Consider the following 16,501-nt stretch of genomic DNA (forward strand, 5'->3'; position numbering starts at 1 on the left):
GCTGAGAGAATTGCTGAATACACTGTATAGAAATGTTCTAGAAGGTTCGGTCATGACATCACCACAAATGTTCTAGAATGTTCGATGTTCTAGAACATAGGTGTCAAACTCGTGGCCCGCCACGTCATTTGATGTGGCCCCCCAAGAGCTCAGAAACATTAAACATTAATCTTGGGTTCAAAAATAGCGGCGTTAAAATAATTGTGGGTTAATGCGTTAATAAAGCTTTAACTTTGACAGCCTTAGTTATTACACATTCTTACATATACATGTATGTTGAACATCTGAGGTATTGATGAAGTAACAAAGGAAAAAAGCCAAAAGCACTTACTCCTCAGACATTCTTTGACAATTTTACAGCCCAAAATATAAAAAAGATCCAGGCGGAATAGGTAACAAAGGGTTGAAGAAATATTGTCTGAACTGTCAGATGCAAACTGGCTGTGTGACATAACCGAGCATCTCGCTCAATTGAATAAGAAGCTGTAGGGACGCAAACAAGTCCCACCCAAAACTTGACCAATATAGTTGTGAACTGAGACAACCCTTATTTTGTTATTTTTGAGTACAGTTACAGTTGTGTGTTCATGCAGACACATAATAGCAATTTCATTACGAATTGAAAATGGTGGACCCTGATGTAAACAAGTCGAAAGTCTTTCTCTGGTCTGCATCCCCTTAAAAATTGTGTGTATTGAGCTGTACTGTACTGTACCCATTCTGCAATCTGTTAATTAAAGTTAATTAAACTATCTTCCATTAGTTGGATGTATGGCCTCTGCAAGGTTGTGTGCAGCCATTTGTTTTTGTAACATCTGCTACATCTGTCCCACGTGTTCTTTGCAGCTCAGTTGTTAGTTCTGCCCCTCTTGACTGTGACAAAAAGGTTTTGAACAAACTTAATGTCATAGCTTGTATTTGATGATCTTCTTCTTTGTTATTTACTTGAATGGTTTGATAATTGATTAATGGAGTAATATGGGGTTCTGATAAACTAAAATTATTTGTTAAAATAACATAAGCTAACATATATTTTTACATCTATGCAAATGCATATGCAACATGTATAACTTGAATAAGTAATAAATACAGAAACAACATGTTTAACTATATGTAAATGAGTAGCTACATTTATTTTACATTAATTAACATTTATACGGTCTTTGGCCCTTTGAGGGCAACCATAATGCTGATGTGGCCCTCTGTGAAAATGAGTTTGACACCCTTGCTTTAAGGTATCCAATTGACCATATTCACACAGCAGCCATTTTTCTGTTGTACCATGCTCAGGTTGGGATTCCTTTTAATTTTTTCCTCCACAAGTGTGAACATGGTGGAAAGGAATCCCAACCTGAGCATGACATAAGAGCAAGATGGCCACTGTGTGAATATAGTCAATTTCCAGGAAACATTTGAATGAAGTTGTACATGATTTGATATCCTTACTTTTGTCTTTTTATATATATATTATATTTGTTGTGTGCTTATTTCTGTATGTACACTCAACATGACTGTAAATGAGGGAAACCTCAGTTGCCTTTTGAGTTTAAATAAAGGTTTTGACCATGTGTCTCAGTTTGTTGCCTGTTGCTTTGTGAAGCGCCACCTTTTACACTGGTAGTTAACATGATTGTGACCACTGACTGGAGTTCATAGTTGATCCACTTTTCATTTTTACCACTGCTTGCATTTGTCAATAATTAAACCAGCACAGATTAGAGAAAGAGGAGTCGAAAACTAACTTTGAAATCTTTATTAGGATTCAAGTGAAATGTATAGAAATGTCAGTCATCAATCATCCGCAAAAAGGTCTAGGAAATACTATAACACTGTGCAAATCTCAATATCAATATGATCAGATAAAAAAGAAGAAAAAAAGAATCAGTTAAAAAAGAAACTGTTTGCTGGAAATAAATCTCAAACCGATGAGGCGTAATTGCATTAATTCAATCATTTCCAGGTGCGTAGCGTGAGTCACTTCTTTCCGTTAGAACACCTGCTCCACAGGTCGCACCTGAACATCTCCAATCTGCACAAAGAAAGTTCAATTAATAAATGGTTAACATTAATATTCAGGTAAAACAGCAACAAACATAGTCTGGCCCGCATGTTACTAACGGCAGCAGAACTCGAAAACTACTAGGAATGTCTGACCAATGAGTGTCCGACTCCCACCTAAACTGCATGGACTACAACACATAACGAATTATGTATATCACGCTAGTTAGGGTACCTCATGTATACTGCACCTGTGTATACTGTATACTTTACTTACTCACAGTATATATTTAGACTCTAGTGTTTATTGTAACCATATTGTAATGTATAATACAACTGATACAGACCATCATCTGCACCTTTGATCACACTGCCTACTTGCTCTGATGCGTATATTCAGAGTTAATTATATTGTTTACGCTACCTATTTTAACCTTACTGTACTATAATTTTATTGCCTGTATTTATGTCTTCTACTATTACCTGTACCACCCCCCCCCCCCCTCCCACATGCTGCTACGATGCCTGCATTTCCCCAAGGGGATGAATAAAGGAATATCTTATCTTATCTTGTGTTAACTCATTACAGAAGGCAAGACGGCTGCTTACATGCACATGTGGAGGGGCACTCACCACATATGTGATGGCGCTTGCGATGTCTTCTGCTTGCAAACACTGAAAAAGAAGACAGGGGATGGATTTTTCCTTTTTCGGGTTGGTGTCTAGAATTTACTAGATTCCCGTGTAGACCACAGCAGAAGCATTACATAGGTTACCTTTATTGTAGTAAATGCATTGGCACCTTTCTCCGGGTTCCGACTGTACATCCGATTGAGAAATTCCGTTTCCACCACACCCGGAGATACACACTGCAACAGGAGTGGAACAAAATACAACCACGCTTACAATGTGCACACTTCATTGTCATTGTCTTCAGTGTACTATTGTTAACAGGTAGCCTAACACTGCCACAAAAACACTCTCAAAGAACACCTACGGGAGACTGCAATTCGAAACTGGCCCCTGTAAATGTCCTAACCCAACCCCCTCCAATGTACAGTAAATGACCAAGTATGGTTGTCAATATTCCAATGTACAGCTTTGCGTGTACAGTTGTACAGTGTTCCCCACCCACCCCTCCTACCCAACCCCACCCACCCAACCACCTCCAATGTACAGCCCCCCCCCCCCCCCCCCCCCCCCCCATCCCAACCAACCTCCTCCAATGTACAGTTTTTACGTCAAATGTATATACTCTCTTTTCTGGACTCTTTTTGTATCGCAAACAGTACTGTATTTGCAAATCTGGTATGTCATAAATGTATAGATGTAGCAGTACTGTCTATCTGTATGTCATGTATGTCATATATGTCCTGGTGAATTGAAAATGGGGGACCCTGATGTAAACAAGACGAAAGTCTTTCTCTGGTCTGCATCCCCTTAACAATTGTGTGTATTGAGTTGTACTGTATTGTACCCATTCTGCAATCTGTTAATAAAGTTTTCAATCAATCAATCAATCAATCAAAACGGTGGTGTAGTGGTTAACACTGTCGCCTCACAGCAAGAAAGTCATGGGTTTCCCATGGGTTCCCGCTTGGGGACCAGGTTTGCCGGGTACCCAGGTGGGGTATCTCCCGGGCCTTTCTGTGTGGAGTTTGCATGTTCTCCCCCACCTGACGAAGACGGGACAGGAGCACTTGGATTGGTGCCTGTGGGTGCGGTGCACGCAGAAGCCAATGCCACAGCCCATGCCGAAGCCCATGTCTGCTCCCGGATGCCCTTGGGGGGAAGGACGACGGGATGGGTCAAGCGCAGAGAGGCATTTCAGTGACGACCCAATGCATGTGTTCCTGTGTGTCACCCATGTTGCATGTGTGTGTCGCCCATGTTGCACGTGTGTGTTGCTGCATGACTAATAACCAGGCATGCGTTGTTCATGGCACGGGGTACCACTCAGTGGTACCTCACTGAGTATTAAAGATTTGAGCAGAAGCGCGTGCACGCACATGCACGCGCTCGCGAGAACGCGCTGCGCTCGGCTCGGCTCGTGTTTACCTGCCGAGTCCCGGGCCCCGGCGCTACCTCGCATTATCATAACAATAGCCGCTATAGGCTGGTGTCTTCAACCAGTCTGGGACTCTTTGTGATGTAAATATGGAACGTCCCAAGTTGCCGCTGCCCACAGAGTGCACCGCCGTCCAAAGGTGAACGACGGCGAACGAAGGGCGAAATCAAAACAGCCGTCAATTCCGAATTGACAACTGTTTTGATTCAACCCCCCACCCACCACCACTCACCCCCGGACAACAACACACTCTGCAAACAGCAGCAACCCGGGACATTCCATATCTACATCACAAACTTCGGGACTGAGTAGATAATTAATTAATCTTCTATTTATTTTTATTATTTATATTAAAACTGAATCAAACCATAAACAAGGTTGCCTGTTGGGATGTTAGATCCTAATGTGAAAAACTGATTTTATATGTCTGCACTTTATGTGCTCATTTTATGCCTGTCTTAATTCTGTTGTGAAGCACTTTGAGCTGCAGTTTCTGTATGAAAGGCTATACAAACAAAGTGTATTATTGTGCGCGAGGGAACATATGCGCATGCGCGCGGGGCCGCGCGTGCGTGTGCGCGCGCGTGTGCGCGCGGCGTCATTATCCTGCGTGGCGGCTCAGCCCATAATAACAACGCAACACTGCTAATAACGACTTCTTCATTCTCTTATGCTTCGATTGGACAATATTTTGAGTGGGGACGGTAAATCTTTATTATTCTTTTTACTTTTTATAAACAAAGACGGGGAATTAATAACAATTCTTACCGTGACTCTAATATGGGTCTTAGCCTCGCGTAACTCTTGTCTCAGGCCCTCCGCCAGGGCTGTCACGGCGTATTTGGTCGCACAGTAGAAATGCAGATCGGCAAAGGTAACTACGCTATGTCCGCCGATGCTACAACAGAGAGAGAGAGAGAGAGAGAGAGAGAGAGAGAGAGAGAGAGAGAGAGAGAGAGAGAGAGAGAGAGAGAGAGAGAGAGAGAGAGAGAGAGATTATGACCGACAGACAAACAGGGACAGCAGTATTATTGTCAAATAACAGTCTACCATCTATCCTTGACACCTAGGATAATAAACATAAAGATAATTATAAGAATACAAATATTGGTAATATATAGAATGGTATGTTGGCGCTCCCGCTGCAAAACAAACAAACACATGCCACATGCTTGAGAAACGACATGGTTATAATTATATGGTTCTCGACTCGCCTCGACTACTGCAATGCACTGCTCGCTGGCCTCCCAGCCACTGCCACTAAGCCTCTTCAACTCATTCAGAACGCAGCGGCCCGCCTGATCTCAAACCTACCGAAGTCGGCCCATGTCACCCCACTTCTTAGGGACCTGCACTGGCTCCCCATTGCTGCACGAATCCGCTTCAAGGCCCTCGACCTAGCATACCGTGCGGCAAAGGGAACCGCTCCCGCCTACCTCCGGTCAATGGTCTCTAACTACACACCCTCAAGACCCCTACGCTCTGCATCTTCTGGCCGCCTCAGACCTACTCCTATCCAAGCTCCGGGAGGGTCATCAAAGAGAAGTCGCCTATTCTCAGTCCTTGCCCCACAATGGTGGAATGAACTACCCACCCCAGTTAGGACAGCCGAATCACGTCCAATCTTTCGCCGTCGACTAAAGACGCACTTCTTCAACCATTATCTGAATTAAAAAAAAAAAAAAAAAAAAAAAAAAAAAAAAAATCTAACCCTAACTAACCGTACTGTCATGCACTTGTCCTAATAAACTAACCTACACTGTAGCACTCAACACTTTGATGAACATTGTTGCTCAGCTGATAGAGTTGTGCCCTTCCTGATGGCTTGTCGTACAGAACTTGTAAGTCGCTTTGGATAAAAGCGTCAGCTAAATGACTAAATGTAAATGTAGTTACTCTTTACACTTACTGTGTGGCAACGGTGTAACAGTGACTTTATAGTGACACCCACAGATATTTTCAGCTCTAACAGAATTATGAATTGTGCCATGAATTTAAATATTTTAAAATAAATTTGTTGTGAAAATCAACATCAGATTTCAGCTCAATTATCAGAGCATCTTGTCACCCCAATTTTTATTTGGAAGCAAGATTCTATGCAAGCAAGGATGTGAGCGAGGAAGTCAACAGTGTGTAATCTTGCTCCCAGAACGTTAGTCTTAGTACTTTATCCAAAAACCCTGTTTTGGTTGAGCCCCGATCACCGGTGGTCTATTATTAAGACATGACTGTAAGTAAGTTTGAGATTAGTGAGATTTGAAATCAACATGCATTTGGAAGCAGAGGTGGAGTGCGGGTAAAGTTGACAATTATTCAGCGGTCCTCAAGGCCGGAGGGGAACCCAGAATAAGATAACTCTCTCAGTTAGGTAAGAGTTGTGGCATTGTACCTGTTCATGTTTATGATGTGTCCATCATCGACCTTTCTATCTTTCATTGACTGGTATGCTTCCCGTGTGCATATGGACAATGCGATGACGTTCACCTGCAAGATGCAATGCACTTATCCAAAGACATCCAGCTTAGAAACAACACTGTGCAATAGATTACCTTCAGGGAAATGCATTATAGTATTAATAATACTAATAAACTTTATTTGTAGAGCACCGTTCATACAAGAATTGCAGCTCAAAGTGCTTCACAACAGAACAAAATGAGCACATAAAGTGCAGACATATAAAATCAGTTTTTCACATTAGGATCCAACATCCCTTGTTGGCCACCTTGTCTGTGGTTTGATTATATTGCAGTTTAAAAATAGACAATAAAAAGAGTCAAATAGAGTAGACTGAGTAAAATAGTGCAATAAAAATCGTTCTGAATTACTGTTTTAACAGTTTAAAACCGCCTTTACCTTCCCCGTTTTGATTATCCACACAGTTTAAAACCGGACAGTCTTCCTTCCCGTTCGATACCCACTTTGCCCCTTCGAACCTCGAGAATAACCTCTCAAGGCAAACCTCCCTCTCAGCCTAATGGGCAAGTGACGACTCCTCGTAGACTGACCCATCACAGAGACTTCCATCCAGTGTCGCAGTTCCCCATTGCAAGTATTGCAAGCGACATACTTAAAAATGTCCTTGTTATTTAAAAAAAAGAAATCCACACTTACATCCATCATGTTCCGCCAGCCGCTGGTGTTGCCGCTCAACAGTGGTTCTGGGTGAGCCAGGCCAGCGTTGTTGATGCAGACATCCACACCCTGGTGCTGGGCCTTGATGGCAGAGAACATGGACAGGATCTCCTCTTCGTTGGAGAGGTCACATTTAAAGGGAACCAGGGTGCCACTGTGCCCGGCACTTTGACACTCTGCTGCCAGTTTCTGAAATCAAGTTTAATTTGTCACATATAAGGTACATGTACATTATAGTGAAATGCTTTGGTTCTGTGTGACCCTCCTGAGATTGTGCTTCACAAAACAGCAAAAGACCAGAAACAATATACGTACAACATTATATAATATATACAAAACTAAAATGCACAAAATGCTCAAATTAGGTAGGAGAGGTATTCACAAATGTATTCAGAATAAAGTTAAGTTTTAAGGCACAACGTGGATGCAGCCAAGTGCCTTAAAACGTACATCTACAAGTTGATTCTTTCTGTTTATGCCATGGTCATTTGCCAACAATATAAAATAAAAGCATTTGTACATTTTTGGTGAAAGTTTTGCACTTGCCATTGTGCGTTTTCCTTCCTGGTTGTTAGTTTATCAAGCTGTGCTTCGCCGTAGTTGAAAACAAGTAGGCGTTGACAGCTGTGCTCTTCACATTGGCAACCACGGTTTGCAGTGTAATATGGTTCTGGACGACCAGGGTTTGTCAACAAACCGATGTACTTTCTAACAGCTATATATATACTTTATAGTATTGCTATCTGTCCATTCTCATTGTCACTTGAGTGCATAAACCGTGCCTTCATAATGGCTTAAAGAAAATAAAAATCTATCGGTTGGTTGTCATTTTATAGCGGCGTGAATATAAGCTTTATCGCAGTTTTCGTCTCCTCTTTTTTCTGGGAAGCTAGATATGAGGCTAAAGGCTAGTCACGTTATATCAAAGCCATTTCTGTTGTATATATACGAATGAAATAAAACAAACTGCTTAGCATCCGGACTATTACAGAGCATCTATGGATGAAATGGGGGCGGCGGGGGACGCCGATTAATATTATTGATTAGCAATACAGTGTGCGTTCAAGTAGCCACATTCAACTGATCGATCGCTTGCGTGTTACAACAATGTCCAATCCGGCTGTAATTTGGGTGAATAGTATCCTACCGTCAGCCCATGTGATTGCCGGCAACATTTCGTCATTATTCATCGGAATCTGGTAGATCGATATGTCCATTGGCTGATCATAAATCCCATTATTCCAGGCTGAAATCTGCGTTCGGTAACGTGATCAAAGATGGATGATGTTTGGCTGGGATCCAGGCTCATATGAAACGCCCCAAGACAATACATTTTTTTTCCCCCCATTCGGCCTCAATGATACTGCAGTGGAGCGATGGCGCCCCTAAGAGGATCTGGCCGGTATTGCATGTTTCGGAAATCAAATATGCGGGCAGATCCTGCAAGTCGATCGGGGACGTTAATACCGTTATTAATATGGAATAAAACAATAACAACTTGCCATGAGTTAACTCGTGGCTCTGGTCCTCAACGGGTGGAATCGAAACACGAGTTAACTCGTGGTTGGGCGGCAAAGTGTTAATGTTGCTATGGTTGCAGGTTGGGTAGCAGGTGAATTTAGATGATAAACTTGAGCCAAACTATGTGTACATTAAACAGTTTTAATGCACACCTGCCGGCAGGCCCGGACTGGCCATCGGGAGCACCGGGAGTTTTCCCGGTGGCCTGGCCTGCACAGATTAAAAAAAAATATATAAAAAAAAACAAAAACAAAAAAAAATAATATTATTATTATTTTTTTTTTTTTGCCAGGCCATTGTTTCTAGTTGTGGCGGCGGCGCGGCGCAATAGTTAGATAACCTAGGTGGGTGGGGAACAACCAGGATTTCACTGTCTGCGACAGAGTTGGAGAACTATCTGACTCTCTCCCTCACGCGGATCACACACACACAATGGAGCCGTGCTGCCGCTTGTGATTGGTGGAGGCGGGACCAGGCGATACAACTGATTGACAGCGGAGGCGGCGAATGGAATGGCAGACGGCACTCAGATGCAGAATAACAGCCAGGCAGTGAGCCAGGTAGTGAGGGACTCGGGAGAGATACAGTAGAGCGAAAGTCAATTAACGTTGATGTCAAGATGGACAGTGGAAGAAAGAGAAAGGGTGGAGGAGAGAGGGATAAAACAAAGAAAAAGAAAGGCCCTTACAGGAGAGAGTGGTTAACTGTATTATAATAGTAAATAGAAAAATATGTAGTGCTCTTGCTTTTTTCTTTTTGAAGGTGGAGAGAGTAGCATTGCTAGTGTCACAACAGTTTTATTTGAGGTCCATAACAGTACATTGTACTAAGCAATTGTTGGCTCATTAGTTTGTGATGCACATGCACTAACATTCACCAGAATGCAGGAAATTAAGTCTTTGTAACAACAAATTTCCTGGTGGGGGACCCCCGGCTTAAAAAGTGGCCTGATTGGGGCTATATTTCGCGCTATATCTCCCGGTATGAATTATTTCCCCAGTCCGGCCCTGCCTGCCGGCCATTCAGAAAGGAGTATTCACCCAGACCATGTTTTTTCCCTTTTTCCTTCCATCAAGAGGTTAATTGACATACTGCATCTGTCTTCTTGATCCTATAATATAAGGCCAAAAATCTTCCTTTTATTTCACTCCAGATGTTTTGGCTTGCCAAGATTGTAAAAGCCTTATAGGAAACATGTATCACCCCTAAAGATACATTATTATCCACATATAATTTCAAAAATCTAAATCATCCAATGAAAATAATTAGAAAAATTATGCAATAGGGATAGGATAAGCAGCTAAATAAAAGAGGCTATTGGGTGATCAATCTTTCACAATAGCAATGGCAGTCAGTTTACATTTACATTTACATTTAGTCATTTAGCTGACGCTTTTATCCAAAGCGACTTACATGTTCTGTACGACAAGCCATCAGGAAGGGCACAACTCTATCAGCTGAGCAACAATGTTCATCAAAGTGTTGAGTGCTACAGTGTAGGTTAGTTTATTAGGACAAGTGCATGACAGTACGGTTAGTTAGGGTTAGATTTTTTTCTTTTTTCTTTTTTTTTTAAAATTCAGATAATGGTTGAAGAAGTGCGTCTTTAGTCGACGGCGAAAGATTGGACGTGTTTCGGCTGTCATAACTGGGGTGGGTAGTTCATTCCACCATTGTGGGGCAAGGACTGAGAATAGGTGACTTCTCTTTGATGACCCTCCCGGCAGGGGCGTAGCTGGGGGGGGGGGGGGGTAGCTTAGGATGATTCCAAGGGCCCAGCACTGGGGGGGGCCCAAAAAAAAAAGATTTTTTTTTCTTTTTTTTTTTTTTTTACTAGACATCACTCAGGTGTATTATTGATGCTCTCATTGATACTATGTTTGTTTCTGAAGTGTGTGTGTGTGAGATATATATAGAGAGAGGGGGGGCTTTGGTAGACTATTGCATTGGTCCATTCATTGAAGATGAACGCAATGCGACATCCTTTACTAGGCTCACCCACCAACAGTGCAGGTGCTGAACTGCTGATCCGAATGTATAGGTAAAAACCATATTATGCGTTTTCATCAATAAAGAAATGGCCAAATTTTTTTTCGCTTACGCGCACTCGCATTCACTATACAAATACAATCTTTCATGGGGCCCAGAATCTGGAGCTACACCCCTGCCTCCCGGAGCTTGGATAGGAGTAGGTCTGAGGCGGCCAGAAGATGCAGAGCGTAGGGGTCTTGAGGGTGTGTAGTTAGAGACCATTGACCGGAGGTAGGCGGGAGCAGTTCCCTTTGCCGCACGGTATGCTAGGTCGAGGGCCTTGAAGCGGATTCGTGCAGCAATGGAGAGCCAGTGCAGGTCCCTAAGAAGTGGGGTGACATGGGCCGACTTCGGTAGGTTTGAGATCAGGCGGGCCGCTGCGTTCTGAATGAGTTGAAGAGGCTTAGTGGCAGTGGCCGGGAGGCCAGCAAGCAGTGCGTTGCAGTAGTCGAGGCGGGAGATGACTGTTGATTGGACAAGGAGTTGGGTGGCTTCTTTTGTCAGGAAGGGGCGGATCCTTCTGACGTTGCTCAGGAGGAATCGGCAGGTTCTGGTTGTCGCTGCAATGTGAGCAGAGAAGTTCAACTGGTCGTCGAGGACAACACCAAGGTTCCATTGCTTGGAGGAGTTATAGGTTATTGTATCATATGATTGAGTTACTTATTCCTTCTGCACTTTGGCACAGTCCAGTAACACTTGAAGTAGGCTTATATCTGCTTAGAAGATTACACCTGCTACCTGCTAGTTCTCCACGCTGTACCTCAAATATGAGAAAACGGAACTTGCAGCATTACTCTTCCAAATGGGATTAAGCATGTTTTCTTGTATCTCTAGTCAAAACAATATCTTACTTTGTATGTATTTGTTACTATCTGAAGTGAATTACATGAAAAGTGAATAATGTTACGGCCCCCAGGTGGACCAGGGTATCAGTACCGTATAGTTGTATATCTTGTTGTGTATGTCATAAATGTCTTGATGACTTGAAAATGGAGGACCCTTATGATAAGTTATGTAGACAAGACGAAAGTATTTTTCTGGTCTGCAATCTGCATCCTCTTACTGGCTAGTTGTTTGTATTGAGCCGTAGTCACTGTATTGTACCCATTCTGCAATTGATTGATTGATTGAAAATTGTATTAACAGATTGTAGAATGGGTACAATACAGTACAGCTCAATACACACAATTGTTGCAGACCAGAGAAAGACTTTCGTCTTGTTTACATCAGGGTCCCCCATTTTCAAAGTTTTTCAATCAATTCGAGGGTGCAACATAAAACAGTGGTTCAGCGGAGTAGCAATACAATCATCAAATTTGCTGACGACACAGTGGTGGTGGGCCTGATCTCTGCCAACAACGAGAGGGCCTACCTGGAAGAGGTCAAGGTCCTGGCGGGATGGTGCCAGGAAAACAGCCTCTCCCTGAACGTCAGCAAAACAAAGGAGATGATTGTGGACTTCAGGAGGTCGGGGGTCAAGGACTACAGCCCCCTCAGCATCGACGGGGCACCGGTTGAGAGAGTCAACAGCTTTAAGTACCTCGGAGCCTACATATCCGAGGACTTGTCATGGACCACACACATTGACAGTGTTGTGAAGAAGGCACGACAACGCCTCTACTTCCTCAGGCGCCTAAGGAAGTTCCAAGTCAGTCAGAAGATCCTTAAGAACTTCTACTCATGTACAATAGAGAGCATCTTGACCGGCAACATCACCTCCTGGTTTGGGAATAGCACTGCACAAGACCGAAGCAGACTACAAAGAGTGACACGTTCAGCCGAACGCACAATTGGAGGGGGGCTCCCCACCCTCCAGAACATTTACAACAAGCGTTGCAAGGGCAAGGCTAAGAGAATCATTAAAGACTCCAGTCACCCGAACAACTGCCTCTTTGAACTGCTGCGGTCAGGCAAGCGATACCGGAGTCTCAAGGCGAGCACAGAAAGACTCAGAAGAAGCTTCTATCCCCAGGCCATCAGGCTGCTAAACGAACAATGAATGAACACTACACAACAACAACCACCATAGATCCTCCCCTACACAACAACAACCACCAAACGCACATAGCACACACATCCACACGCACACACTCACTTTAAACAAACACACTGTAGCACCCACTCCACACACTTTATAGCACACACCCACTTTAAACAAACACACTGTAGCACCCACTCCCCACACTTTATATTTATTGATGAAGGATTGCACTACAACTCGTACACCTTACTGTAAATTGTACCTAAATTGTACCTCATCCCATTTCTGCTTTGCACTATATAGTACTGTACATTAGTACACTGCATAGTATTGTATATTATATGGTAACTCAGAACATTGTACATATGTCTATACCGAACACTGTGACCTAATTTTCTTCTTCTAAACTACATGCTATACTATGTTATTTGATACTATCTTGTCTAGCACAGTCTCTGGAGCGTAACAGTAAGAAGCATTTTGTATGAAAGTATTCTGTACTTCTGTATGACAACTATTAAAGAAACTTGAAACTTGAACAGAATGCTTAGCATATAATGTAGCCAAAATGAGGCGCAGAAAAACGCACAACGTAATTACGTTCATCAAAAACATTCAACAGTCTACATTATGTCAAAAATCCATGGAATTGAATAGAATCACGCACCTCTATTTTCTCCACGTTCCGCGCGCAGCCCACGACGGTCATGCCGTGTTGAACGAGTGTCTTGGCAACAGCCGCACCGATCCCGACCGACGCTCCGGTCACCAGAGCCACTCGACCCTTCCAGCGATCCATGATGTCAGCCAAAGTCGAGCGAGGTGGGAATCTTTGAAGATGTTTCTTATCGATTAGTCTACTAACTAAATACACTTAACATGTGACACTGACACCTGGATCGTGTGGACTTCCGGTCCGAAGTTTTCAAACTAAAAGCTGAATGAATGAAAACTTTATTTAACAGATTGCAGAATGGGTACAATACAGTACGGCTCAAATTCAATACACACAATTGTTAAGGGGATGCAGACCAGAGAAAGACGTTTGTCTTGTTTACATCAGGGTCCCCCATTTTCAATTCATAGTGATATTTATGACATACACAATGACATCATGACATTTATGACATACATGACATACAGGTATATAGTACTGTTACATTTGTGATGTATATGATATGCAAATATACAGTACTGTTACCCAGAGATCCTAACAGAAAATATATACAGTACATATGATGGGGAGGAGAGTCTAGGGCTGGGCGATATGGCCTCTAAATGATATCACGATATTTTTTGGCTATGTTACGATACACGATGTACATCACGATATTTTGACATTTCCTCTAAAGCCCTTAAAAATGCTTGATTTAGCCCTTTTTAAAGATTTATTTTTTGGCGTTTTATCGCTTTATTTCTACTGGGCAGTCCAGTAGAGAGACAGGAGGAATGGGAGACAGAGTGGGGGGAAGACATTAGGCAAATAACGACAGGTTTGGGAGTCGAACCCGGGTCGGCCGTGCCGCGACTGAGCGCGCTATGTGGTTCGCCACTGGGGGGCGCCCCCGATTTAACCCTTTGAAGCATAGTCACGCCAACATGACGATTAAAATAGTCCCTGCATTTGCATGTTCTTGGTATTGTATCTGATTCTAGGGCCATCTATGGATCTCAGGGAATGTATTCCCAGTGTGTCTGTTACTAGGGTTGAGTAAATAGTAATGAACCAAATGAGAATATCAATACAAAAAATGTGTATCTTTGACTGTGAATAACACCATGCTCAAATTGACCAGACCTGACACTGACCTGGCTGAGAGAATTGCTGAATATACTGTATAGAAATGTTCTAGAAGATTCGGTCATGACATCACCACAAATGTTCTAGAATGTTCGATGTTTGGCTATGACATCACCACAAATGTTCTAGAATGTTCGATGTTCTAGAATCTAGAACAATGACATCATCACAAATGTTCTAGAATGTTCGGAACATGACATCATACTGTGACATCACAAATGTTCTAGAATGTTCTATTATGACAATTATATAATACAATAACCTAAATATAGTTTTGGCTCCTACAAGTACTGAATTCTGCCATCCGGACACATGCAATTTGAAATATGATTATAGAATATAGAATATCAGGCATAAAATGGTTGTGTTTATTTTGATTTATGTATATATTGAATGAGTAACACATTGACCATAACTTAATGATAATGATGGACATCTTTGGCATCTTTTTATTATTGTCTATTTAAAACTGAATCAAACCATAAACAAGGTGGCCTGTTGGGATGTTAGATCCTAATGTGAAAAACAGATTTTATATGTCTCATGTGCTCATTTTATGCCTGTCTTTTTTCTGTTGTGAAGCACTTTGAGATGTAGTTTCTGTATGAAAGGTGCTCTACAAATAAAGTTTATTATAAAGTTTATTATTATACCTGAAAAATCTAAGCAAATTAATCAATGGAAGATGATTCAACAGAAGGTTTTGTAGATACAGTACTATGACTGGTTACAATTACTTACTCGTGAGTAGTACGTTCGTTGATAAAGAAGAATTATGTCCACAGCCACTCCAGTGTAAAACAAAGATATCCAAATGGATGGTCCAAAGATGCACACTGACCTGGCTGAGAGAATTGCTGAATATACTGTATAGAAATGTTCTAGAAGGTTCGGTCATGACATCGACATCACCACAAATGTTCTAGAATGTTCGATGTTCTAGAACATAGGTGTCAAACTCGTGGCCCGCCACGTCATTTGATGTGGCCCCCCAAGAGCTCAGAAACATTAAACATTAATCTTGGGTTAAAGAATAGCGGCGTTAAAATAATTGTGGGTTAATGCGTTAATAAAGCTTTAACTTTGACAGCCTTAGTTATTACACATTCTTACATATATGTTGAACATCTGAGGTATTGATGAAGTAACAAAGGAAAAAAGCCAAAAGCACTTACTCCTCAGACATTCTTTGACAATTTTACAGCCCAAAATACAAAAAAGATCCAGGCGGAATAGGTAACAAAGGGTTGAAGAAATATTGTCTGAACTGTCAGATGCAAACTGGCTGTGTGACATAATCGAGCATCTCGCTCAATTGAATAAGAAGCTGTAGGGACGCAAACAAGTCCCACCCAAAACTTGACCAATATAGTTGTGAACTGAGACAACCCTTATTTTGTTATTTTTGAGTACAGTCACAGTTGTGTGTTCATGCAGACACATAATAGCAATTTCATTACGAATTGAAAATGGTGGACCCTGATGTAAACAAGTCGAAAGTCTTTCTCTGGTCTGCATCCCCTTAAAAATTGTGTGTATTGAGCTGTACTGTACTGTACCCATTCTGCAATCTGTTAATTAAAGTTAATTAAACTATCTTCCATTAGTTGGATGTATGGCCTCTGCAAGGTTGTGTGCAGCCATTTGTTTTTGTAACATCTGCTACATCTGTCCCACGTGTTCTTTGCAGCTCAGTTGTTAGTTCTGCCCCTCTTGACTGTGACAAAAAGGTTTTGAACAAACTTAATGTCATAGCTTGTATTTGATGATCTTCTTCTTTGTTATTTACTTGAATGGTTTGATTGATTAATGGAGTAATATGGGGTTCTGATAAACTAAAATTATTTGTTAAAATAACATAAGCTAACATATATTTTTACATCTATGCAAATGCATATGCAATATGTATAACTTGAATAAGTAATAAATACAGAAACAACATGTTTAACAATATGTAAATGAGTAGCTA

The 16,501-nt window shown here is 41.9% G+C and overlaps 1 protein-coding gene across 1 annotated transcript; it reads right to left on the reverse strand.

The window, feature by feature from the left end:
- Window positions 1–1,987: 1,987 nt before the first annotated feature.
- On the reverse strand, window positions 1,988–13,530 carry LOC311242218 (dehydrogenase/reductase SDR family member 11-like; the record flags this gene model as incomplete). Its single annotated transcript, XM_084331175.1, has 7 exons — window positions 1,988–2,029; window positions 2,608–2,673; window positions 2,775–2,867; window positions 4,835–4,964; window positions 6,456–6,550; window positions 7,178–7,387; window positions 13,399–13,530. The coding sequence occupies 7 exons, from the start codon at window positions 13,528–13,530 to the stop codon at window positions 1,988–1,990; spliced, it is 768 nt and encodes a 255-aa protein (XP_084187301.1).
- Window positions 13,531–16,501: the final 2,971 nt, after the last annotated feature.

This window comes from Notolepis coatsorum, assembly GCF_963971535.1.
Source record: "Notolepis coatsorum genome assembly, chromosome: 15".
NCBI lineage: Eukaryota > Metazoa > Chordata > Actinopteri > Aulopiformes > Paralepididae > Notolepis > Notolepis coatsorum.